Source organism: Ovis canadensis, chromosome 2, assembly GCF_042477335.2.
Source record: "Ovis canadensis isolate MfBH-ARS-UI-01 breed Bighorn chromosome 2, ARS-UI_OviCan_v2, whole genome shotgun sequence".
NCBI classification, from domain to species: domain Eukaryota; kingdom Metazoa; phylum Chordata; class Mammalia; order Artiodactyla; family Bovidae; genus Ovis; species Ovis canadensis.
The window spans coordinates 203707668-203733346 of record NC_091246.1 but is presented as its reverse complement, the minus strand read 5'-3'; the positions used below and the strand labels follow the sequence as shown (position 1 = coordinate 203733346).

Here is a 25679-nt window from a genome sequence, read left to right as displayed (position 1 = left end):
TCTTCTAGGCAAGAATACTGGAGTGGGTTGCCACATCCTACCCCAGGGGATGTTCCCAACTCAGGGATGGAACCTGTGTCTCTTGCATCTCCTACATTGATAGGCATATTCTTTGCCACTGTGTCACCTTGGAACCCCCCAACTATGTACATTATCTACTGGCCGTATGTGCTCTTGCGTGTCCTGCAGGTATCTCGCAGTTGCCATGTCCCTCACTGGACTCATCACTTTCTCTTTAAAGCCCACTTCTCTTCCTCTTTTCTCTGCCTCATCATTCCATACGGGGATACACAGCAGTAAAATGATCCTCAACATTATTTCTCCACTTTAAGCATCCACATTCTAATGAAACTGCCTCCTAAATATCTCTTGAATTTGTCTACTTCTCTCTTTTACTTTCATTATGAGCCCAGTTCTAGCCATCATCATCTCCTGCGAACTCTCCTAATACCCTCCTATCAGGACCCCTTCTTGCCTTCACCTTACCTTTCCCTCTTCACTATAATGAAGCTAGTGTGCTCTTTCAGAAATGCAAATAGGATCCTGTCATTTCTCCTCATCCTCCTCCTCATTTGGCTTCAATTTTCTTCTTTGGTAAAAAAAGAATTTAGTCATTGTAAAATACACATAACACAATTTATATTTTTTAACCATTTTTAAGTGTACAGTTCAGTGGCATTAAGTACATTCACATTGTGCACCGATCACTGCCATTCACCTTTGAACTTTTTTCATCTTGCAAAGTGGAAGCTCTGTACCCTTTGCTAAATAGTATCTCGTTCCCTCTACTCATAACCCCTGACAACTACCATTCTGTTTATATAAATTGACTAAATACCTTATGTGGGTAGAATCATAGCATATTTGTGCTTCTGTGACTAATTTTAGTTAGCATAATGCCTTTGTAGTTCATCCATATTGTAGCATGTGTCAGAATTTCCTTTCATGATAAGTCTGAATATATAATGATTGTGGCCATCAATAATGAATTGTTTAAGAAATTGTGGAGAAACTGCCACAGAACACTATGCAACGTCAAAACGAATGAGTGCATGATATGGATCCATCTCTGAGATATATTGTGAGTAGGAAAAGCAAACTACAGAATAGATTGTGTCTATTCTGTATGCAAGAATTGGTACAAATGGAAGACATATATATGTTTGTGTATAGACATTCCTCAAGGTCTGCCAAAGAAACTAGTAACACTGGTTGTCTCTGGAGAGGTGAAAGATGGGTCCGGAATGCTAGGGAGACATATTTTTTGTGTAAAATTTTGCTCTATTTGAGAATTTTCATGTGCCTGTATAACTTTTAAAAATAAATACTAGTATGCACATGATGAAAAATTTCCCATTGTATTACCACATTTTGTTTACTCATTCATCCTTTAATAGACACTTGGGTTTCCTCCACCTTTTGGATTATTGTGCATAATGCTGCTATAACATATGTACACATATGTTTGTGCTTTCAATTCTTTTAGGAAAATAGCAGAAGTGGAATTGATGGATCATATGGTAATTCTATTTTTAATTTTTTAAGGAACTGCCATATCGTTTTCCATAATGATTGCATCATTTTGCATTCCCACCAACAGTGTGAAAGTGTTCCAATTTTTCCATATCTTCTACATCCAAGTGTTTCATCTTTCCATATCTCATGGTTTTGATTTGCGTTTTTCTGATGGTTAGTGATGTCAAGCATCTTTTCAGATGTTTATAGGCCATTTGTAAATCTCGTTTTGGTAAATTGAATCCTTTACCATTAAAAAAAAAAACAGATTGTTACTGTTGAGTTTTAGAAATTCTCTATATATTCCGGCTATTAATCCCTATCAGATGTGTGATTTGCAAATATTTGCTTCCTTCTGTTGGGTATATTTTCACTCTGTTGATAGTGTCTTTTGATGGACAAAGGTTTTAAATTTTGATGAAGTCTAGTTTGTCTATTTTTCCTTTTGTTGCTGATGCAATTAGTTTCACATCCAAGAAACCATTGCCAAATCCAATACCATAAAGATTTTTCTCTATGTTTTCTTTTAAAAATTTCATATTTTTAGCTGTTACATTCAGGACGTTGATCCATTTTTAGTTAATTTTTGTATATAGTGTTAGGCCAACTTCATTCTTTAGCATGTAAATATCCAGTTTTCCCAGCTCTATCTGTTGTACAGTGTTTTGATTCTGTAGGTTTGTACTAAATGTCAATATCATGAAGTGTGAGTCCTTCAATTTTGTTCTTTTTCAAGAGTATTCTAGCTCTTCTAGGTCCCTTGAAATTCGTTATGAATTTTAAGATGAGATCTTATTTCTGAACAAAACAATTTCCTGTGGCAGTCATTTGTCCCTGAAGTCTAAACTCCATACCACTGTTACCAGAGGCTTCCCAGGTGGTGCTAGTAGTGAAGAACCCACCTGCCAATACAGGAGATGTAAGAGACATGGTTCAATCCCTGGGTTGGGAAGATCCCCTGGAGGAGAAAATGGCAACTCACTCCAGTCTTTTTGACTAGAGAATCCCATGGACAGAGGAGCCTGGTGGGCTACAGTCTATAGGGTTGCAAAGAGTTAGACATGGCTGAAGTGACTTAGCACATACATGCACTCTTACCCAGTCCAAGCTCATACCATTTGCCACATGACAAGCCAATAGAGACAAAAGTTGTTGGGGCAAGGTAACAACTTTATCTGGAAAGCCAGAAGACAGAGAAGACGGTGGATGTTGCAAAGAAACATCTTAACCAAGTTAGAATTCAAGTCTTATTTATATTCAAAGGTGAGAGGGTGTTGCTGGTTGTTGCAAATTTCATGGTGTCAGAATTCTTTGTTCTTGTAGCTGTCCAGGTAGATAAGGTCATGATGCTCCTGGAAAGCTCTCACAACACAAATGTTATTTTCTGTTCTGCAACATTTTTTTTTTAAACTCTCTGTATGAATGAAACTGTTACACCTTTACAGGTCAGAGCCTTGAGAATGGGCTATCCTGTGCATTTCAGGCTATAGACAACATTCTTAACTTGTAGTTAAGACACTAGAACACAAAAATTAAAAGAAACAGATCCAAAATGGAGTTAGATTTGTTCTTCATTATTACGTCCTGTTTTAGAGAGGTCTTTAAAATACAGCACCTGCGTGTCACCTCAGCTTCATCTCCAGATTTTCTCTAAATTGCTCATCTACTCTCCAAACTTTCAGAACTACTTTCAGTTCTTCCAACAGCCATCCACCCTTGTTTAGGGCCTTTTATTACATGCTGTGTGGTAAGTTGCTTCAGTCCTGTCTGACTCTTTATGAGTCTATGGATTGTAGCCGGCCAGGCTCCTCTGTCCATGGGATTCCCCAGGCAAGAATACTGGAGTGGGTTTACATGCTCTCCTCCAGGGGATCTTCCCTACCCAAGGATGAACCTGCATCTCTTAAGTCTCCTGCATTGTCAGATGGGTTCTTTACCACTTGTGCCACCGTGGAAGGCTCTCTCTCTCTCTCTGTATGTGTGTGTGTATGTATGTATGTGTCAGTTCAGTTCAGTTCAGTCACTAGTTGTGTCTGACTCTTTGCGAACCCATGAACTGCAGCACGCCAGGCCTCCTTGTCCATCACCAACTCCCAGAGTCCACCCAAACCCATGTCCATTGAGTCAGTTTTGCCATCCAACCATTTCATCCTCTGTCCTCCCCTTCTCCTGCTCTCAATCTTTCCCAGCATCAGGGTCTTTTCAAATGAGTCAGCTATTCTCATCAGGTGGACAAAGTATTGGAGTTTCAGCTTCAGTATCAGTCCTTCCAATGAACACCCAGGACTGATCTCCTTTAGGATGGACTGGTTGGATCTCCTTGTAGTCCAAGGGACTTTTAAGAGTCTTCTCCAACACCACAGTTCAAAAGCACCAATTCTTCTGCACTCAGCTTTCTCTATAGTCCAACTCTCACATCCATATATGACCACTGGAAAACCCATAGCCTTGACTAGACAGACCTTTGTTGGCAAAGTAATGTCTCTGCTTTCTAATACACTGTCTAGGTTGGTTATAGCTTTCCTTCAAAGGAGGAGGCGTCTTTTAATTTCATGGCTGCAGTCACCATCTGCAGTGATTTTGGAGCTCAGAAAAATAGTCTGACACTGTTTCCACTGATTCCCCATCTATTTTCCATGAAGTGATGGAACTGGATGCCATGATCTTTGTTTTCTGAATGTTGAGTTTTAAGCCAACTTTTTCACTCTCCTCTTTCACTTTCATCAAGAAGCTCTTTAGTTCTTCTTCACTTTCCGCTGTAAGGGTGGTGTCATCTGCATATCTGAAGTTATTTCTCTCAGAAATCTTGATTCCAGTTTGTGCTTCTTCCAGCCCAGCGTTTCTTATGATGTACACTGCATAGAAGTTAAATAAGCAAGGTGACAATATACAGCCTTGACGTACTCCTTTTCCTATTTGGAACCAGTCTGTTGTTCCATGTCGAGTTCTAACTGTTGCTTCCTGACCTGGATACAGGTTTCTCAAGAGGCAGGTCAGGTGGTCTGGTCTTCCCATCTCTTTCAAAAGTTTCCACAGTTTATTGTGATCCACACAGTCAAAGGCTTTGGTATAGTCAGTAAAGCAGAAATAGATGTTTTTCTGGAACTTTCGTGCTTTTTTGATGATCCAGTGGATGTTGGCAATTTGATCTCTGGTTCCTCTGCCTTTTCTAAAACCAGTTTGAACATCTGGATGTTCACGATTCACATATTGTTGAAGCCTGGCTTGGGGAATTTTGAGCATTACTTTACTAGCGTGTGAGATGAGTACAGTTGTGCAGTAGTTTGAGCATTCTTTGGCACTGCCTTTCTTTGGGATTGGAATGTATGTGTGTGTATATATATATATACACACACATGTGTGTATGTGTGTGTGTGTGTATATATATATATGTGTATATATATATATATATATATATATATATATATATATATATATAATCTGCTTTCTGTCTTTCAACACAGTTTGGCTATGCACTTTTCACATCCCTTCCACATTTTCAGGAGTAAACTAAGAAGTTTGTATTTTGTGTTTTCCTTGAGGACTGCAATTCCATGTTGTCAGCACTGCATTTTAACTGCTTATTTCAGTACTCCCCTAGCCTGTGCTGAAGGGATGGCGCCTTGGTAACTTTGTACTCCTAGTGCCAAGCACAGCATCTTTCATGCAGTAGACTATCCAAGAATGTTGATTGAAATGAATTCTTGATGGCTCTTTTTCTGGTATTTCTTCCAAGGGATAGTTTTGTAGTGTGTGGGAAAAGTCAACAAGGGGAGTTGGAAACCCATGGAAAATAGAAGAAAGGTGTTTACTTGTTCTAGACTTTGCATGTTTTGTTCTCCTACTTTGGCCCACATCAGCAGTGAAATCTGCAGTCATTTCATTCCATGAGTAGTCCTCTGAGACCTTCTAGGCACAAAGTTAAATAGGAAAATAGGAGTTAAGGCAGGGACCTGGGAAGTGTGACGGTCATCAAACGGTATTTACTTCTCCAGGCAGAAGGAGGAGCACCCACCGCCTTTAGTTGTTCAATGCACCCGCTGCGGAAGTACCACTTTGGCTCAGGTGCCACCCAGCGCCTTGGAAAGTGCCTCCCACTGGAACGCACTGCTAGTTCCACCGTGCGGTCCGGGAGCACCAGATGACCGGAAAAGGAACCTGCGCGGTCTGTTGCTTAGCAACGAACGCAGCCGGGACGCTAGACGGCCCCGGAGCGTAGGAAGCAGAGACTGCCGTGTCGGCGGGGGTCGTGTCTCTCTTCCGAGGGCTTTCGTGGGGGCGCTGGCAGGAACGATCCAGGAGCCACCCGGTGCCGCCAGCGTATCCTTGCAGCCATGAGCAGCGAGCAGGTGAGAGGTTGGACCCTGGGTAGGCTCCTCCCGGCGGCGAAGCTTCCCTAGTATTTCAAAAGTGATAGAAGCCTAGGTTTGCCGGACTTCCCAAGTGTGACGCTGCGGGTTACAGCTTCTTTATCGCACTTGTGCTCTGGGATACTGAGATTTTTCGGTGAAAACTTTTATATGTACTCTTCCCAATCGTTTGTACTTGGTGTTGTCATAACAACCAAACACGTCAGTGGAGCAGTGCGTCAGCAGTTTAAATTACAGTTCCAGAGTGCTCCCGTTGTACTAATGGTGGGTGTGTTTGGGTGGGGAAAGCTCCGGGTGGGGAATTGCCTTTGATTTGGGCTCTAGGATTGGAATACAAGCCCCTTCATAGCGGTGCAATTTTGGGCAAATCACTTGATCTGTCTTCTCTCTCTTTAATGCAAAAGGGAAGAATCAGAACAACTATTCCTTCCTTCTAAGGATATTATGAAATTCAAATAATATAAGATACCATGGTGTGGTCAGTGTCAAATGGAATTTCTTCTTAAGACAAGATTCCCATGGCATGTAACAAAAGATGCATATAAAACCTTGTGTTAGTCACTCAGTCGTGTCTGACTCTTTGTGACCCCACGGACTGTATCCATGTGTATCTCTTAGTTACACCTCGCAGAACTAATTGGGCTTCCTGGTGGGTCAGTGATGAAGTTCAGTTCAGTTCAGTCGCTCAGTTGTGTCCGACTCAGTGATGACGACCTGGCTGCAGTGCAGGAGCCACAGGAGACATAGGTTCCATCCCTGGGTAGGGAAGATCCCCTGGAGGAGGATCCCCAGGCTCCTCTGTCCATGGGATTCTTCAGGCAAGAATACTGGAGTGGGTTACCATTCCCTTCTCCAGAATATAAAACTTTGTTGTTGTTCAGTCACTCAGTCATCTCCTGCTGTTTGCGACCCCCAGGACTGCAGCATGCCAGGCTTCCCTGTCCGTCACCATCTCTTGGAGATCGCTCAAACTCACGTCCATCCAGTCAGTGATGCCATCCAACCACCTCGCCTTCTGTCATCCCCTTCTCCTGCCTTCAATCTTTCCCAGCATAGGGCCTTTTCTAGTGAGTTGGCTCTTTGATTCAGGTTGTGAAACTATTGGAGCTTCAGCATCAGTCCTTGCAATGAATATTCAGAATTGACTTCCTTTAGGATTGACTGGTTTCATCTTCTTGCAGTCCAAAGGACTCTCAAGAGTGTTCTCCAACACCACAGTTCAAAAGCATCAAAACCTTGGCTAATCATTGTTAGTCAAATCCATTTCCCCAGGCTTCACTCATCAAGTTCCCTTTTAATTTTTGTCACAAAAGACTTGAAGGCTCAGAGTTGTTTTTTAGGAGGTTGGAATCAGCTGTGTCTATTTATGTCTGAGCTAATTAAGACTGGGTAGGCTTGCTGAGCTTGCAACTGGCCATGTGCAAGTATCTGGCTTGGTGACCTTTTGACATCAGAGGGCTGACAACTCCACCCTTAGACCCTGTTTGTTCTTGTTGAGTCAGTATGTTGTCCTGTTCGACTCTTTGCAATCCCATGGACTGAAGTCCACCAGATTCCTCTGTCCATGGGATTCTCCAGGCAAGAATACTGGAATGGGTTGCCATTTCCTCCTCCAGGGTGTCTTCCCAACTCAGGAATGGAAACTATGTCTCCTGTGGCTCCTGCATTGCAGGCAGATTCTTTATCACTGAGCCACCGCGGAAGCCCCAGATCCTGTTCATCGCGTGTATCTTAGTTCACCTCGCAGACCTAATTGGGCTTCCCGGTGGGTCAGTGATGAAGTTCAGTTCAGTTCAGTCGCTCAGTTGTGTCCGACTCAGTGATGACGAACTGGCTGCAGTGTAGGAGCCACAGGAGACATAGGTTCTTGCCTGGGTAGGGAAGATCCCCTGGAGGAGGAAATGGCAACCCATCCCAGTGTTCTTGCCTGGAGAATCCTGGCAAGAGGAGGAGCCTGGCAGGCTATATAGTCCATAGGGTTACAAAGTGCTGGACTCGACTGAAGCAACTTAGCACTCACAGAACTAATTACCACGCCTACCACACCAGTTCCCAATCACCTTTCCCTAGGCACTAGGCTCCCCCCGCCTCCTCCGAAGGCCCTGCTGCTCTCCCATAAATATCCCAGCCCCCAGTTTTGAGATTTGCTGTCCTGTCTCCTTCTTGGCTTCCTTGTGAGTTAAGCCCTGTTTTGGCCACAAACCTCCCAGTCTCATTGTTTTGGCTTGCTCTGCCTGTGGCCCAGGAACCTTGCTCTGTAACATAGTTGCAGTAGTTACTTTGCAGAACTGTTTATTGAATTGAAGGGTAGCTGTAAACAGATGCTGAACAATGATCGAACTTTTAAATGTCAGAAGAGAATAGGAAGATGTTAACTGTGGATGTTATTCGTGGCTAGCTAGAAAACAATGGTTAACTCCCAGCTTGTATGGAAGAGGCCCTCTAAGCCTCCTGGTACTGAATGGAAAACAGTTGCTTTTAAGCCTGCAAACTTTGCTTAGCTTCTTGGTTTGACACTGAACTATAGTTCTTTCCTTTACAAGGCTTTATGATATTTGAGGTGGGGGGGGGGGTGGTGGTGGTGGTAGTGTTAGAGTTTACTGTGAAAATGTTAAAAGTAACATTGAGTTGTAGATTACATGAATCAATATTTTTGTGATGCTTGCATCAGTCTCTGAGCTAATCTTGAATCGTATTCTATGGTGTAGAAATTTAAAATAGACATTTAGGATATTTGCAGTGGTATTTCTCAATAGCTGTTATTTCACAAAGCCCCAATTGACAAGTTTACAACTAAAAAGCTTCCACTAAAAACCATTTGGCAGTTAAGTTTTGCTTTATCTTAATAAAAGTGATGTTTGGAAATTACACTTCCCTCCCTGCAAAAGAACCTATATTATTGAAAAAGCAGTGGGCTTTTGAAAGAACAGGCATAAGCATGTCTAGAATTATTCACATTTTCTATGTACTATATTTTTTTTAAGCAGCAGAGGTCCCTCTCTCACTGCTTTGATCTGTAACTTAAAAACTCTTGATACTTTCATTTATGCTAAGTTTGAGTATAATTTTCCTTTTGAAAGGGTGGAAGTTTTTTATATTTTAACCTGAAACAAACAGAATGGATTAAACTTTTAGAAATGCCATTTTTATGTGACATTTACTTATGTATTCATTTAGTTTGAAAAGTGAGCAGGTGGTTAAATCATATTTACTGAAGGAGATTTTAATATGTTCAGCTCATTAGTGGAAGCTTTAGAGTGATATGGCATTTTTCAGGAATAGCAATTTGAACTCTTAAGTTAGGTATTTACCAGAAATATAAATCTCTTGCAACTGCTCATTTCATTTTTAAAATTACTTAAAACAAGGCATTTTGAGTTTCAGTTGAAGAACTTTCCAGTGTTTAAAAATACAAATATCCAAAGAGCACAAAGCGCCCCCCCACCCCCCCAAAAAATCCACTACAGATTGTGGGCAAAGAAGAGAGAAAAACTGTCAGCCTATCTCTACCCAAGTGCTTTTTCTAGTTGTGAAATTAAGTAGCTTTGCATTTATATGCTCATTCTGTTTTCCTTCATCCTATCTTCTTTATGTTATTGCTTAAAAAGGAGATGAAAGTAAAATAGTTGGGTATGAAGCCAACAGCTTGGTGATAATTTTAACAACCATAACTCAGAACATATTATAAGTATATTTAAATTAACCTTATTAAATTTTGAGAGGTGGTAGTTGATTAAACCAGACAACTTCATAACATTATTGTTGATTTTAACCAGGCACATTCATAGATTCTGGTCATTTCATCAGAATGGTTAAATTTGGATTACACCAGGCTTAAAATACCTCTTCCAATAGACCAGTATCTGAAAATCAAAATAAAAGCTAACTTAAGTAAGACCTTAACTCTTAAGCAGTTTTAATTCTGGTAGTGTAAAATCCATCTAGTCAAGGCTATGGTTTTCCCTGTGGTCATGTATGGATGTGAGAGTTGGACTGTGAAGAAGGCTGAGCGCTGAAGAATTGATGCTTTTGAACTGTGGTGTTGGAGAAGACTCTTGAGAGTCCCTTGGACTGCAAGGAGATCCAACCAGTCCATTCTGAAGGAGATCAGCCCTGGGATTTCTTTGGAAGGAATGATGCTAAAGCTGAAACTCCAGTACTTTGGCCACCTCATGGGAAGAGTTGACTCATTGGAAAAGACTCTGATGCTAGGAGGGATTGGGGGCAGGAGGAGAAGGGGATGACAGAGGATGAGATGGCTGGATGGCATCACTGACTAGATGGACGTGAGTCTGAGTGAACTCCGGGAGGTGGTGATGGACAGGGAGGCCTGGCGTGCTGCAATTCATGGGGTCGCAAAGAGTCGGACACGACTGAGCGACTGAACTGAACTGAAAATTATATTAGGAACCAAACAGGAAACAGATGGCATGCTCAGAAGGGTTAATTGAAGAAAGTTTATAAAAGGACCACTTGGAGAGGTGTGGGCAAGGTTAAGGGAGGAAGCCAACAGAGATAAGATGGCACTTAAGGATTAATAACAGGAAGTCTTCTCCATTCCTAGGTCTTGCACTTCTGCTAAATTGATTACTAAATATTTTATCTTTTTCAATACTGTTGTAAATTAGTTTCTTAATTTCAATTTTGGATTATTCATTGTTAGCATCTGGAAATACAGTTTTGATTTGTTCACTGTTATTATAGCATCTAGAAATACAATTTTTGTGTATTAATATTGAATCCTGTGATCTTGCTGAATATTCATTAACTATAATAATCTTTTGTAGATTTCTTATGATTTTCTGTACACAGTAGCCTGCCATCTGTAAAGTATGTTTTAATATATTTTAGATGGTAATGTGTTTTACTTTATATTAAACACTCAATAACATTTGGTTGAATTAATCAATTTCAGCATTAAGAGAGTGACAGTTTGGTTTGTGTGTGTGTTTTTTCATGCAGGATAAACTGCCCAGCAAAGAAAAATCCAAGACGCCAGTCAGATTTTTACCACAGTTGTCTACGGTAATTTACCAATATCTCATCACTTAAAAATTTTTTTAATTTATTTATTTTTAATCGAATGATAACTGCTTGACAGAATTGTGTTGATTTGTGCCAAACATCAATATGAATCAACCATAGGTATACATACGTCCCCTCTATCTTGAACCTCCCTCCAACTTTCCTCTCCATCCCACCCCTCTAGGTTGTTATACAACATGGTGTGATAATCTTAACATCATCAGTACAAATAGGTTCACCGTTAAAACATGTACTTTGAAATGTTGAAGCACATTCATCTAAAATATTTCTTTGGAGTTTTTTTTTTTAATCTGAAAGAATCCTTAACTTCAAGTGTTAGAAATCTTCTCTGTATGAAGCCACTCACATTCCATTTCATAGTTCATTCTGAGATTTTCAAATATGTTCTGGTTTGAGTTCCTTGACTCATACAGCAAATTCCCATTGGCTAAGTATTTTACATATGGTAATGTAAGTTTGCATGTTACTCTCTCCATACACCCCACCCTCTCCTTCCTCCTCCCTTCTACCTCCCACGTGCCTAAGTCTGTTTTCTGTATCTGTGTCTCCATTGCTGCCTTGCAAATAATTTCTTCAGTACTGTCTTTCTAGATCCCATATATATACGTTAGTATATGATATATGGCACATATTTTATTGCTTTTGTAATAATGTTGTTTACTGGTTTTCACAGTTGCAAATAAGTTACTGAATTTCTGATTAAAAAATCTCTGTGCTCCATTTCTTTTCTGATGGAGAATACCTAGGAGGTATATATTTTAGGAAAAATAACTGTCTTAATAAAGGAGCTGTAAGCTGTAATTACCTAGTATGTGCAGAATACTTGAGTATTCTGAACAAAAGAATTGTGAAGAGGAGTTAGCAGAAGTAGTGCTAGAGTCGAGAAACACAGAGTTGGACTACAGGTTTTTCACTGGTGGCTCTATGCATGTTGCAGAGTCATTTATCTCTCTGAGCCCCAGTTTGAGTTTAAAATGAGAATAGCTAACTTGGTTTCTGAAGAGATGTCTCTTCTAGCACTTTTAGCTACAGGAGATTTTTTAGATCTTGGCGTTTTCATGATTTTGATGTTAAATTATCATCATGTGGAAAAGTTATTTAAGAGACATTTACAGCTAATCAAGTGCTGGACAAATTAGATTTTACTGCAGTAAGATTTACTGTCAAATAATTATATTGAGTTTAATATCATTGAGTTATATTCTGGTGATTCCTGGAAGTTGAGTGTAACTGGAGGTTCAAAGCAAACATTATTTGTTTTGGAACATATTTGAAAATCTCAGAATGAACTGTGAAATGGAAAGTGAGTGGCTTCATACAGAGAAGATTTCTAATACTTTGAAGTTAAGGATTCTTTCAGATTAAAAAAAAAAAACTCCAAAGAAATATTTTAGGTGGATGTGCTTCAACATTTCAAAGTACATGTTTTAATTGTGAACCTATTTGTATTGATGATGTTAAGATTATCACACCATGTTGTATAAAATCATAGCATCTTCTTTTAGATTTGTAAATATCTAAAATATTCTATGTTGAGACAAAGAGATTTAAAATGGAATAGACATTTTTCTCTTTAAAAATTTAACTAATTTTAAAATGGAATAATATTGCAACTAGTTTAAAAAGATATTACTAGTTTATAGATTTAGAAATATCAACTAAATTTAAATTTGCTTACTGAATAAATATTCAGTGTCTGAGATTAATAATCCTTTCTAGCCTGTGAAGCATATAATTGTTTAAAATGCTTGTTTGGCTGATTTAAACCTTACACTGTGCTCATATTTGACCGTATCTTGCAGTTTTTCTTTTGTATTATTTGAGTTTTGTATTATTTTTCTTTTGTATTATTTATGTCTTAAGGAGACATAAAACCTGATCTGCCTGTTGAGAAACCTGTATGCAGGTCAGGAAGGAACAGTTAGAACTGGACATGGAAGAACAGACTGGTTCCAAATAGGAAAAGGAGTATGTAAAGGTGGCATATTGTCACCCTGCATTTTTAACAGAGTACATCATGAGAGTACATCATGAAAAACGCTGGGCTGGAGGAAGCACAAGCTGGAATCAAGATTTCCGGGAGAAATATAAATAACCTCAGATCTACAGATGATACCACTTTTATGGCAGAAAGCAAAGAAGAACTAAAGAGCCTCTTGATGAAAGTGAAAGAGGAGAGTGAAAAAGTTGGCTTAAAGCTCAACATTCAGAAAACAAAGATCATGGCATCTGGTCCCATCACTTCATGGCAAATAGATGGGGAATCAGTGGAAACAGTGTCAGACTTTATTTTTTTGGGGCTCCAAAATCACTGCAGATGGTGATTGCAGCCATGAAATTAAAAGTTGCTTGCTCCTTGGAAGGAAAGTTATGACCAACCTAGATAGCATATTGAAAAGCAGAGACATTACTTCACCAACAAAGGTCCGTCTAGTCAAGGCTATGGTTTTTCCAGTAGTCATGTATGGATGTGAGAGTTGGACTATAAAGAAAGCTGAGCACCGAAGAATTGATGCTTTTGAACTGTGGTGTTAGAGAAGACTCTTGAAAGTCCCTTGGACTGCAAGGAGATGCAACCAGTCCATCCTAAAGGAGATCAGTCCTGGGTGTTCATTGGAGGGACTGATGTTGAAGCTGAAACTCCAATACTTGGCCACCTGATGCGAAAAGCTGACTCATTTGAAAAGACCTTGATGCTGTGAAAGATTGAGCGCAGGAGGAGAAGGGGATGACAGAGGATGAGATGGTTGGATGGCATCACTGACAGAATGGACATGGGTTTGAGTGGACTCCAGAAACTGGTGATGGACAGGGAGGCCTGGCATGCTGTGGTTCATGGGGTTGCAAAGTGTTGGACAAGACTGAGCAACTGAACTGAACTGAAAGAATAATATTTCAAAGTTATTTCCTTTATTTAAAAAATTTCATTTGAATGTTAAGGTTTGCACTCAAACTTTTCTGACATTAAAGATTTGGACAGGGGGATACTGATTGCATTTATTTAAATTTTTGGTAAAAACTGATGTATTCTTAAATAACAGACATTGTAAATGTTTGGAAGAACAAATGGTAGAATTGGAGCCATTAGGCTATTTTAGCAATACATAGCTTTTCTTTTTTTGCCGGGAGCAGGGGTGGGGGCGGGGAGTGGTGGTGGGTGCAGGTGTGGGGAGGGATTGCAGAAAACACTGAAGTTACCAGCAGTTTTTCTTTTAGCCAATTCTACCCTCATAGCTTCCATGACAGTAGACTCTTTCACTAAAGGAAGAAAGGTGCTGTGAGTGGGGTTGGGGTAGTCGGCACTGCTCAGATTACCCTGGGTCATAAACAGACCGCTTGCCCTGTGGTCTCTGGTAAAGCACCCACTTTTTTCCAAAATCAGCTTCTATTATTGTGTGCTCCACTCATCCAGAGAGTTTTTAAGCATACTGTGTGATGACCCAAAGTTTGGAGTTCTTACAACTGGCCAAAGTTGCCAGTTGTATTTAAAAAGTTATGGATTTGCATCCCATAAATTCGATGAAAAAATAAGCCCCAGGCATCTAAGCCCAAATGAGTATGTGAGCAATAAGGCCTTTCTATCTGAAAGACCTTGAATGATTTTCATTACAGACCTTCATGCTCTCAGAGATGATCCTTGTTAAAATCAAGGGTGCCCAGCACTGGTAGCTGCCAGACTTAGAGCTGGGGACCTGACTGTCACCCTTGCTGCACACCTCACTCAGAGCCCTCCCACGAATCTGAAATCCTATGTGGAGGAAGGAGAGAGTGAACAAGTGGGGAGAGGTGGAAGGATAGAAGAGCATTGCTTTTGATGTCTTAGATGATTTCCTGTGAAAGAGCCTGAAGATACGACATGTGTGCAGTTGGAGAGGTGATCCCAGGAAGCAGGAGGAAAGGACCAGGGAGAGTAAAACTAGGAGAAACCAGTATGAGGCAGCTGGGATGAACTTGCCTGAGCTTCATCTGTCTGAAGGTGGTTAGGGTGGAGGATGGTGGCATCTAACTCGTCAGCTCTCATCCTATGTTGCTGCAGGTTACTCTTGAGAATGTTAATATTCCACCTGCTTCCAGCTGCTCATGTGTGAGTACAGAATGGGCTACCCTGAGGGTCTTGTGCATGCATGCTCAGTCGCATCTGACTCTTTGTGATCCTATGTTCCGTAGCCCACCAGGCTCCTCTGCCCGTGCGATTCTCCAGGCAGGAAAACTGGAGTTGGGTAGCCATTTCCTTCTAGAGGTAATCTTCCCAACCCAGGAATCAAACCCATGTCTCCTGCATTGCAGGCAGATTTTTTACCACTTGAGCCATCGGGGAAGCCCCCACGTTATGGCATCAAAGAAGCCTCACAGCACAAAGCATAAGACACTTTTCTGAGCAGAAGCTCTGCTCTTTCTACATGAATGGAAGGCAGTACAGAACTGTTCACTGCAGCCACATCTGAAATCAAGAGGTGAGGCCAAGAGGATGTGAAAGAAAGTGTAACAAGAGTTATCTTGATAGAAAAATCAATGGATTTCTTAGTCCAGCCTCTCAAAAGTAGAGGGAAGGAGTGGCATATGTCTAAGTCATCTCATGAATTGCTTATCAGCATTAAAAATATGTAGATATTTCTTTAAAATTCACCCCTCTGATTTTATTGAAGATCAGCGTTACTTAGCTAGATGGTATTCTGGTTAATGTGTGACTGCTCTTTTTGGTTTGCCAGAGGGCCACTATTTATAAAATACTATATATATATAATATTTGTATATATTATATACAAATATTGCATATATATTATATATATATAATTTTTGCTGCAGTGCAGGGCAGAGAAAAACATGAAGGCCCTCACCACCCTTCACCTGGGGTGCTGATGAGAATGGGGTGGTAGCTCAGTGTGCAAAGGGATGCTGTAGAGATTCTAAGAAGTCAGGTGTATGGGAATTGGTGTACAAGGCTGGGGTTAAGAAGCCGTTTTGTACTTTTGTAGTAGCTCTAATGCAATAGACCTCATCTGGGTTGCCCCTGTATCCCAGTATGATAATTTTAGGGAACTAGGACTGTGTATTCTTTTCCTTCTATCATTTGCAGCTGTACTCTTAGGCTTTTGCTACATCCTCTTTCTCTCCAAAGGGAAGCCTTTCACTCTGAGGACAGCTGTTGCACTTTTAGCTAATAATAGGTTTTACCCTTGTTTCCCTTTATACTCTATAGCCTACTGGGGATTAAAGAAAACAGAGTCATTTGTGGTATAGCATGGTATATGCATGAAACAGTCACCTAATTTGGTGTTTGTTCTTTGGGAAGTATTGTTTGAAGCTCAATGCAGTTTTCTTTCACTTCCCATTTTATTGAGATACAACTGTATATATCTCACCCTCTCCTTCCTCCCCCTACAGCTGTGTCCATACGTTTGTTCTCTGTCCATTGCTGCTCTGCAAATAGGTTCATCAGTACCGTCTTTCTAGATTCCATATATATGTGTTAGTATGTAATGTTTGTTTTTCTCTTTCTGACTTCTTTCACTCTGTACAAGAGACTCTAGGTTCATCCATCTCATTAGGGCTGACTCAAATGTATTCATTTTTCTCACTGAGTAATGTTCCATTGTATATATGTATCACAGCTTCTTTATCCATTCATCGTCAGTGGACATCTAGGTTGCTTCCATGTTCTAGCCATTGTAAATAAAGCTGCAATGAGCATTATGTGTCTTTTTCAATTTTGGTTTTCTCAGGGTATATGCCTCCGAGTGGATTGCTGGGTCATATGTTGGTTTTATTCCTAGTTTTTAAAGGAATTTCCATACTGTTCTTCATAGTGGCTGTATCAATTTACATTCCCACCAATAGTGCAAGAGGGCTCCCTTTTCTCCATACCCTCTCCACCATTCATTGTAGATTTTTTGATGAGGGCCATTCTGTCGGTGTGAGGTAGTATCTCATTGTAGTTTTGATTTGCATTTCTCTAATAATGAGTGACTTTATTTTTGGGGGGCTCCAAAATCACTGCAGATGGTGATTGCAGCCATGAAATTAAAAGTCGCTTCTTCCTTGGAAGGAAAGTTATGACCAACCTAGACAGCATATTAAAAAGCAGAAAATTACTAGAGCTAATCAATGAATATAGTAAAGTTGCAGGATATAAAATCAACACACAGAAATCCCTTGCATTCCTATACACGAATAATGAGAAAGTAGAAAAAGAAATTAAGGAAACAATTCCATTCACCATTGCAACGAAAAGAATAAAATACTTAGGAATATATCTACCTAAAGAAACTAAAGACCTATATATAGAAAACTATAAAACACTGATGAAAGAAATCAAAGAGGACACTAATAGATGGAGAAATATACCATGTTCATGGATTGGAAGAATCAATATAGTGAAAATGAGTATACTACCCAAAGCAATTTACAAATTCAATGCAATCCCTATCAAGCTACCAGCCACATTTTTCACAGAACTAGAACAAATAATTTCAAGATTTGTATGGAAATACAAAAAACCTCGAATAGCCAAAGCAATCTTGAGAAAGAAGAATGGAACTGGAGGAATCAACTTGCCTGACTTCAGGCTCTACTACAAAGCCACAGTCATCAAGACAGTATGGTACTGGCACAAAGACAGACATATAGATCAATGGAACAAAATAGAAAGCCCAGAGATAAATCCACACACATATGGACACCTTATCTTTGACAAAGGAGGCAAGAATATACAATGGAGTAAAGACAATCTCTTTAACAAGTGGTGCTGGGAAAACTGGTCAACCACTTGTAAAAGAATGAAACTAGATCACTTTCTAACACCGCACACAAAAATAAACTCAAAATGGATTAAAGATCTAAATGTAAGATCAGAAACTATAAAACTCCTAGAGGAGAACATAGGCAAAACACTCTCAGACATAAATCACAGCAGGATCCTCTATGATCCACCTCCCAGAATGCTGGAAATAAAAGCAAAAATAAACAAATGGGATCTAATTAAAATTAAAAGCTTCTGCACAACAAAGGAAAATATAAGCAAGGTGAAAAGACAGCCTTCTGAATGGGAGAAAATAATAGCAAATGAAGCAACTGACAAACAACTAATCTCAAAAATATACAAGCAACTTCTGCAGCTCAACTCCAGAAAAATAAACGACCCAATCAAAAAATGGGCCAAAGAACTAAATAGACATTTCTCCAAAGAAGACATACGGATGGCTAACAAACACATGAAAAGATGCTCAACATCACTCATTATTAGAGAAATGCAAATCAAAACCACAATGAGGTACCACTTCACACCAGTCAGAATGGCTGCGATCCAAAAATCTGCAAGCAATAAATGCTGGAGAGGGTGTGGAGAAAAGGGAACCCTCCTACACTGTTGGTGGGAATGCAAACTAGTACAGCCACTATGGAGAACAGTGTGGAGATTCCTTAAAAAATTGCAAATAGAACTACCTTATGACCCAGCAATCCCACTTCTGGGCATACACACCGAGGAAACCAGAATTGAAAGAGACACATGTACCCCAATGTTCATCGCAGCACTGTTTATAATAGCCAGGACATGGAAACAACCTAGGTGTCCATCAGCAGATGAATGGATAAGAAAGCTGTGGTACATATACACAATGGAGTATTACTCAGCCGTTAAAAAGAATTCATTTGAATCAGTTCTGATGAGATGGATGAAACTGGAGCCGATTATACAGAGTGAAGTAAGCCAGAAAGAAAAACACCAATACAGTATACTAACACATATATATGGAATTTAGGAAGATGGCAATGACGACCCTGTATGCAAGACAGGGAAAGAGACACAGATGTGTATAACGGACTTTTGGACTCAGAGGGAGAGGGAGAGGGAGAGGGTGGGATGATTTGGGAGAATGACATTCTAACATGTATACTATCATGTGAATTGAATCGCCAGTCTATGTCTGACGCAGGATGCAGCATGCTTGGGGCTGGGGCTTGGGGATGACCCAGACAGATGTTATGGGGAGGGAGGTGGGAGGGGGGTTCATGTTTGGGAATGCATGTAAGAATTAAAGATTTTAAAATTTAAAAAATAAAAAACTAAAAAAAAAAAAAAGGAACCAATGAACTAATAAAAAAAATAAAAATAAAAATAAAAAAAAATAAAAAGCAGAGACATTACATTGTCAACAAAGGTCCATCTAGTCAAGGCTGTGGTTTTTCCAGTAGTCATGTATGGATGTGAGAGTTGGACTATAAAGAAAGCTGAGCACCGAAGAATTGATGCTTTTGAACTGTGGTGTTGGGGAAGACTCTTGAGAGTCCCTTGGACTGCAAGGAGATGCAACCAGTCCATCCTAAAGGAGATCAGTCCTAGGTGTTCATTGGAAGGACTGATGTTGAAGCTGAAACGCCAGTATTTTGTCCACCTGATGCGAATAGCTGACTCATTTGAAAAGACCCTGATGTTGGGAAAGATTGAAGGCGGGAGAAGGGGACAAGAGAGGATGAGATAGTTAGATGGCATCACCGACTGAATGGACATGAGTTTGGGTAGACTCCAGGAGTTGGTGATAGACAGGGAGGCCTGGCATGCTGTGGTTCATGGGGTCGCAAAGAGTCAGACACAACTGAGTGACTGAACTGAACTGAATAATGAGTGATGTTGAACATCTTTTCATCTGTTTACTAGCCATCTGTATGTCTTCTTCGGAGAAATGCCTGTTTAGGTCTTCTGCCCACTTTTTGATTGGGTTGTTTGTTTTTCAGGTATTGATTTCTATGAGTTGCTTGTATGTTTTTGATATTAATCCTTTAACAGTTGTTTCATTTGCTATTATTTTTCCCATTCTGAGGGTTGTCTTTCCCCTTGTTTATAGTTTTCTTTGCTGTGCAAAAGCTTTTAAGTTTAATTAGGTCCCAGTTGTTTATTTTTGTTTTTGTTTCCATTACTCTAGGAGGTGGGTCATAGGGGAATCTTGCTGTTGTATATCTTTTTTTGACAAATGTTTATTCAGGTCTTCTGCCCATTTTAAAAGTTGGGTGATTGGGAACACATGTACACCCATGGTGGATTCATGTCAATGTATGGCAAAAACAATACAGTATTGTAAAGTAAAATAAAGTAAAAATAAAAATTAAAAAAAAAGTTGGGTTATTTGTTTTTTAGCATTGAGTTTTATAAGTTCCTTGTATATTTTGGATATTCATTTCTTATTGGATACATCATTTGCAAGCAAATTCTCTGATTTTGGAAGTGGGTGGCCTTCCATTTGTTGATAGTTTCCTTTGCTGTGCAAAAGCATCTTTTTTGATGTAGCTCCACTTGTTTATTTTTGCTTTTGTTTCCCTTGCCTGAGGAGACATAGCTATATATATATATATATATATATATATATATATATATATATATATATATATATATATATAGCTAAGACTGATGTCAAAAGGCATGCTACCTATGGTTTCTTCTAGAAGTTGTATGGTTTCAGATCTTATATTTATGTCTTTAAATACATTTTGAGTTTTTATTTTATATTGTGTGAGAAAGTAGTCCTGTTTGATTCTTTTGCATGTAGCTGTTCAGTTTCCTAATATCATTTATTGAAGAGACTGCCTTTCCCCATTGCATATTTTTGCCTCCTTTGCTGTAGATTAATTGAATGTTGTTTCAGTTGAATGCACTGTAAAACTGCAATGGTCAAAAACAGACACACAGTGCAGTTTGAGATAAAGGAGTGTGATACCTCTAGCTTTGTTCTTTCTCTGGATTGTTTGGGCTCCTCAGGGTCTTTTGTATTTCCACATAAAATAATTCTTCCAATCCATGATATTGGGAGTCAGAGATACTGAATAATACCTTGTAAACTGAGAAGAAACTTTGAGGTTGAAAAATGAGGCAGGCAATTCATAAAGTGCATGTAGGAAGTATATTGTGGGTACCTTACACACAGGCAGGAAATATTGAACAAATGATCTAGAGGCATTCACAGGTGCACTTAGAACCACTGAAAGGGTGCAAGGGGGTTTAAAAGGACCAAAGCCAAAGACAGAATCTGACTACTGAGAGAAGCATGTCTACACAGATGGGAACTGGGGATTTTTCCTCCACTTGAATGTCTTATGACCGTTAACCATCTGCGTCAGCAAAAACATATCTCCAGTTTTCAAGTATCACACGAAGACAAAGGTAAAAGTTGAATGGGAATTCATCTGGCTTGGGCATATTCCTTGTGAATTAGGCTAAAGCTTAATCATGTATAAAGGAGAAGGGGGTTGGACAGTGGGCCTAAGTTAGAGTTGACAAAAAGGAATTAGTTTGGTCCAGTCACACTCATGAGCATGGTATATCTTTCCATTTCCTTGTCTTCAGTTTCTTATCAGTGTCTTGCAGTTTCCAAGTACGTCTTCTGCCTCCTTATATTTATTCTTGTATATTTTATTCTTTCATTGCATTGTAAAAAGATTGTTTACTTAAATTCTCTTTCTGATAGTTTTTTTACTGTATAGAAACAGCAGATTTCTGTATTAATTTTGTATTCTGCAACTTTACCAAATTCATTGAGTTTTAGTAATTTTTTGGTAGCATCTTTACAATTTTCTATACATAGTATCATCTCGCCTGCAAACAGTGAGTTTCCATTCTTCCTTTTCCAATTAGGATTTCTTTTCTTATCTGATTGTTGTGGTTAGAACTCCCAATACTATGTGGAATAAAAGTGGAGAGAGTGGGAAACCTTGTCTTTTTCCTAATCTTAGAGGAAGTTCTTTCAGCTTTTCACTGTTGAGTATGATGTTAGCTGTGTGTTTGTCATACGTGGCCTTTACTATGTTGAAGCATATTCTCTGGTGGCCCAGATAGTAAAGAATCCACCTGCAATGCAGGAGACCTTGGTTTGATCCCTGGGTTGGGAAGATCCCCTGAAGAAGGGAGTGGCTACCCACTCCAGTATTCTTGCCTGGAGAATTCCACGGACAGAGGAACCTGACGGGCTACAGTCCACGGGGTTGCAAAGAGTCGGACATCGCTGAGAGACTAACACTTTCACTTATATTCATTCTGCACCCACTTTGAGAGTTTTTATCATAAATGGATGTTGAATTTTGTCCAAGACTTTTTTTCTGCACCTATTGAGATGATCATATGGTTTTTATTCAGTTTGCTAATGTGTATCATGTTGATTGATTTTGCAAATACTGAACCATCCTTGCATCCCTGAGATAAGTCCCACTTGTTAATGGTATATGACTCTTTTACTGTATTGTTGAATTTGGTTTGCTAAAATTTTGATGAGGATTTTTACATCTATGTTCATCAGTGATAGTTGACTGTAATTTTCTTTTTTGTGGTGTCTTTGGCTGGATTGGTTATCAGGGTGATACTGACCTCATTAGAATGAGTTTGAAAGTTTTCTTTCTGCAATTTTTTGGAATAGTTTGAGAAAATGGGTACTGATTCTTCTTTAAATGTTTGGTAGAATTAACTTGTGAAGCTGCCTGGTCCAGATTTTGTTTGAAAGAATTTTTGTTTTATCACTGATTCAGTTGCATTACTGCTAATTGGTGTGTTTAAATTTTCTAATTCTTCCTGATTCAGTCTTGGGAGATTGTACATTTCTAGGAATTTGTCCATTTTATTGGCATGTAACAGTTCATAGTAATCTCTTGTGATCCTTTGTATTTCTGTGATATAAGTTATAACATTTTTCATTTCTGATTTCATTTGGGCCTTTATTTATATATTTCTTAATGAATTTGGCTAAAGGTTGATCAATTTTATCTTTTCAAAGATAAAAATTTTTAGTTTCATTGATCCTTCCTATTTTTTTTAAGTCTCTGTTTTATAAAGGTCTGTCTAGTCAAAGCTATGGTTTTTCCAGTAGTCATGTATGGATGTGAGAGTTGGACTATAAAGAAAGCTGAGTGCTGAAGAATTGATGCTTTTGAACTGTGGTGTTGTAGAAGACTCTTGAAAGTCCCTTGGACTGCAAGGAGATCCAATCAGTCCATTCTAAAGGAGATCAGTCCTGGGTATTCATTGGAAGGACTGATGTTGAAGCTGAAACTCCAATACCTTTGCCACCTGATGCAAAGAACTGACTCATTGGAAAGGACCCTGATGCTGGGAGAGACTGAAGGCAGGAGAAGAAGGGGACAGAGGATGAAATGGTTGGATGGCATCACCGATGCAATGGACACGAATTTGAGTAGGCTTTGGGAGTTGGTGATGGACAGGGAAGCCTGGCGTGTTGCAGTCCATGGGGTAACAAAGAGTCGGACATGACTGAGCAACTGAGCTATTTTGTATATTTCTGCTCTAATCATTGGGATTTTATTTCCCTTCTACTAATTTTGGATTTATTCTTTTTCTATTCTTTAGGTATAAGGTTAGGTTGTTAACTGAGGTTTTCTTATTTCCTGAGGTTGGCTTGTATTGCTATAAACCTCTCTCTTATAATTGCTTTTTCTGTGTTTCATAGATTTTGGATTGTGTTTTCATTTTCATTAGTCTCCAGGTGCTTTTTATTTCTTCTTTGATTCTTTAGTGGCTCATTGGTTGTTTAGTAGCATATTGTTCAGCTTCCATGTGTTTGTGGGGTTTTCTTTTAGTTTTTTTTTCCTTATAGTTGATTTCTAGACCCCTACAGTTATGATCAGAAAAGATGCTTGATATAATTTCATTCTTCTTTAAGTTATAGAAACTTGTTTTGTGGCCTAGCATGCGATATATCCTGGCAAATGTTCCATATGCACTTAGAAAGAATGTGTATTCTGCTGCTTTTGGTTGAAGTGTTCTGTATATATGATCTATTAAGTCCATCTGATCTAATGTATTGTCTAAGGCCAGTGTCTCCTTATTACTTTTTCTGTCTGGATGATCTGTCCATTGATTAAGTCAGGTCTTAAAGTCCCCTGCTATTATTCTATTATCATTACTTTCAATTTCACTATTTTACCTTTTAGTCTTCTTTTAGTTTTGTAAGTGGTTGATCTTTCTTTACTGTATATTGCCTTTACCAATCAGATTTTTTCCTTTCATAATTTTCATATTTCACTTTGAGAGCTCCCTTTAACATTTCTTATAAAGTCAATTTTGTGATGCTGAACTCTTTAGTTTTTGCTCATATGTAAAACTGATCTCGCCTTCAAATCTGATTGATGACTCTGCCGTGTAGAGTATTCTTGGTAGTAGGCTTTTTTCCCCTTTCATCTGTTTAACTGTATCATGCCATCCCTCTTCGGGCCTGCAGAGTTTCTGCTGAAAAGTCAGTTGATAGCCTTATGAGAGTTCCCTTGTCTGTAACTAGTTGCCTTTCCCTTGATGCTTGTAATATTCTATCTTTATTTTTTTTCCATTTTAATTTACAGTGTGTAATGTGGAGGCCCTCTCTTTGGGTTGATCTTGTTTGAGACTCTCTGTGTTTCCTGAACCTGGATGTCTATTTCCTTTCCCAGATTAAGAAAGGTTTTGGCTATTGTGTCTTCAAATGTGTTCTCTTCTTTCTCTTTTATTCTGGGAACCCTATAATGTGAGTGTTGGTAAATTTAATGTTGTCCTGGAGAACAACAGTAAACTCTTAAACTTCTTATTGAAAACTTTTTTGCTTTTCAGCTTGAATGATTTCCATTACTCTATCATCTAGTGTTGATCTATCCCTCTATACCATCTGTCTCCTAATTTCGCCTAATTCTATATTTTTATTTCTATGTAATTGGTAAGTTGGATACTTTTCCCAATCTTGGAGAAGTGGCCTTATGTAGGAGATGTCCTATGGGGCCCAGGAGCATACTCATCTCTGGTCACCAGAGCTCAGTGCTCTAGGGTGCCTTCTGTGTGGGCTGTGTGGGCCCTTCTGCCATGGCAGGATGACTACTGACTACCTCTACTCCAGACTGATTGGTTGCCAGGCCCTTCCAAGTATGGAGGCTGCCAGCAACTGATGGACAGGGCTGGGTCATGAGAAGTTTGGTTGCACAGCTCCAGGCAGTCCTGGAGCTAGTGCCAGCCCACTGGCGGGTAGAGTTGAGTCTTGAGTGGGGCTGGCTGCAAGTTTTGGTGTCCCAGAGCTAATATCAGCCAGATATTAGCTGTGGGCTAAGGCACGAGAACTGAGGGTGCTCCTGGGACTGGTGTTCACTTGCTGTTGAGTGAGGCAGTATAATGTTGCTAGTGCTGGTCCACTGGTGGTTGGAGTTACATCTCAGAATCTCTGGCTTTGAGGGTCCCAGAGTTGCTGTTGACCCCACTGGTGGGTGAGGCCAGGTCCCAGTGCTAATGCTGGCTCCCTGGTGGGTAAAGCCAGTTCTTGGTGTGCCTGTCTGCAAGGTCCAGGATCTGGGAGCTGGTGTCTGCCTGATGGTAAGTAGTCCAGCTCCTGGGCCCCTCTGATGGGTAGGACCAAATTTCTAGGTGGCTGGGAGCTGAAAGGGGTTGATGGCATCTAGTCTGCTGGTGGGTGAGGCTGTGTACCAGTGCTGGTAAGCTAGAGGGAGGGTTCCACAACAGCACTTACTAGCACCAATGTCCTTATGGTAGAATGAGCTCCCAAAAATGGCTGTCACCAGCATCTGTGTCTCTAAGTTGAGTCCCAGTTGCCTCTTTCTGCTCTGGAAGACTGTCTGGTATCAGCAAGTGGGTCTAACTTAGGCTTCTTACAAATTATAGCTTCTACTCTGGGCCTTGGAGTGTGTGAGATTTTGCATGTATCCTTTAAAAGTAAAGTCTGGTTTCCTACAGCCTTCTGGCTCTCCCAAAAGCAAGTATGCTGGCCTATAAAGCCAAAT

The 25679-nt window shown here is 39.7% G+C and overlaps 1 protein-coding gene across 1 annotated transcript in view; it reads left to right on the top strand.

The window, feature by feature from the left end:
• Positions 1–5679: 5679 nt before the first annotated feature.
• DNAH7 (dynein axonemal heavy chain 7) overlaps positions 5680–25679 on the top strand; it is a 256795-nt gene continuing 236795 nt past the window's right edge. Inside the window, exons 1-2 of the mRNA XM_069574477.1 lie at positions 5680–5864; positions 10848–10910. Coding sequence (XP_069430578.1) covers positions 5850–5864; positions 10848–10910 — 78 coding nt within the window. The 5' untranslated portion in view covers positions 5680–5849. The remainder of the gene's footprint in view (positions 5865–10847; positions 10911–25679) is intronic.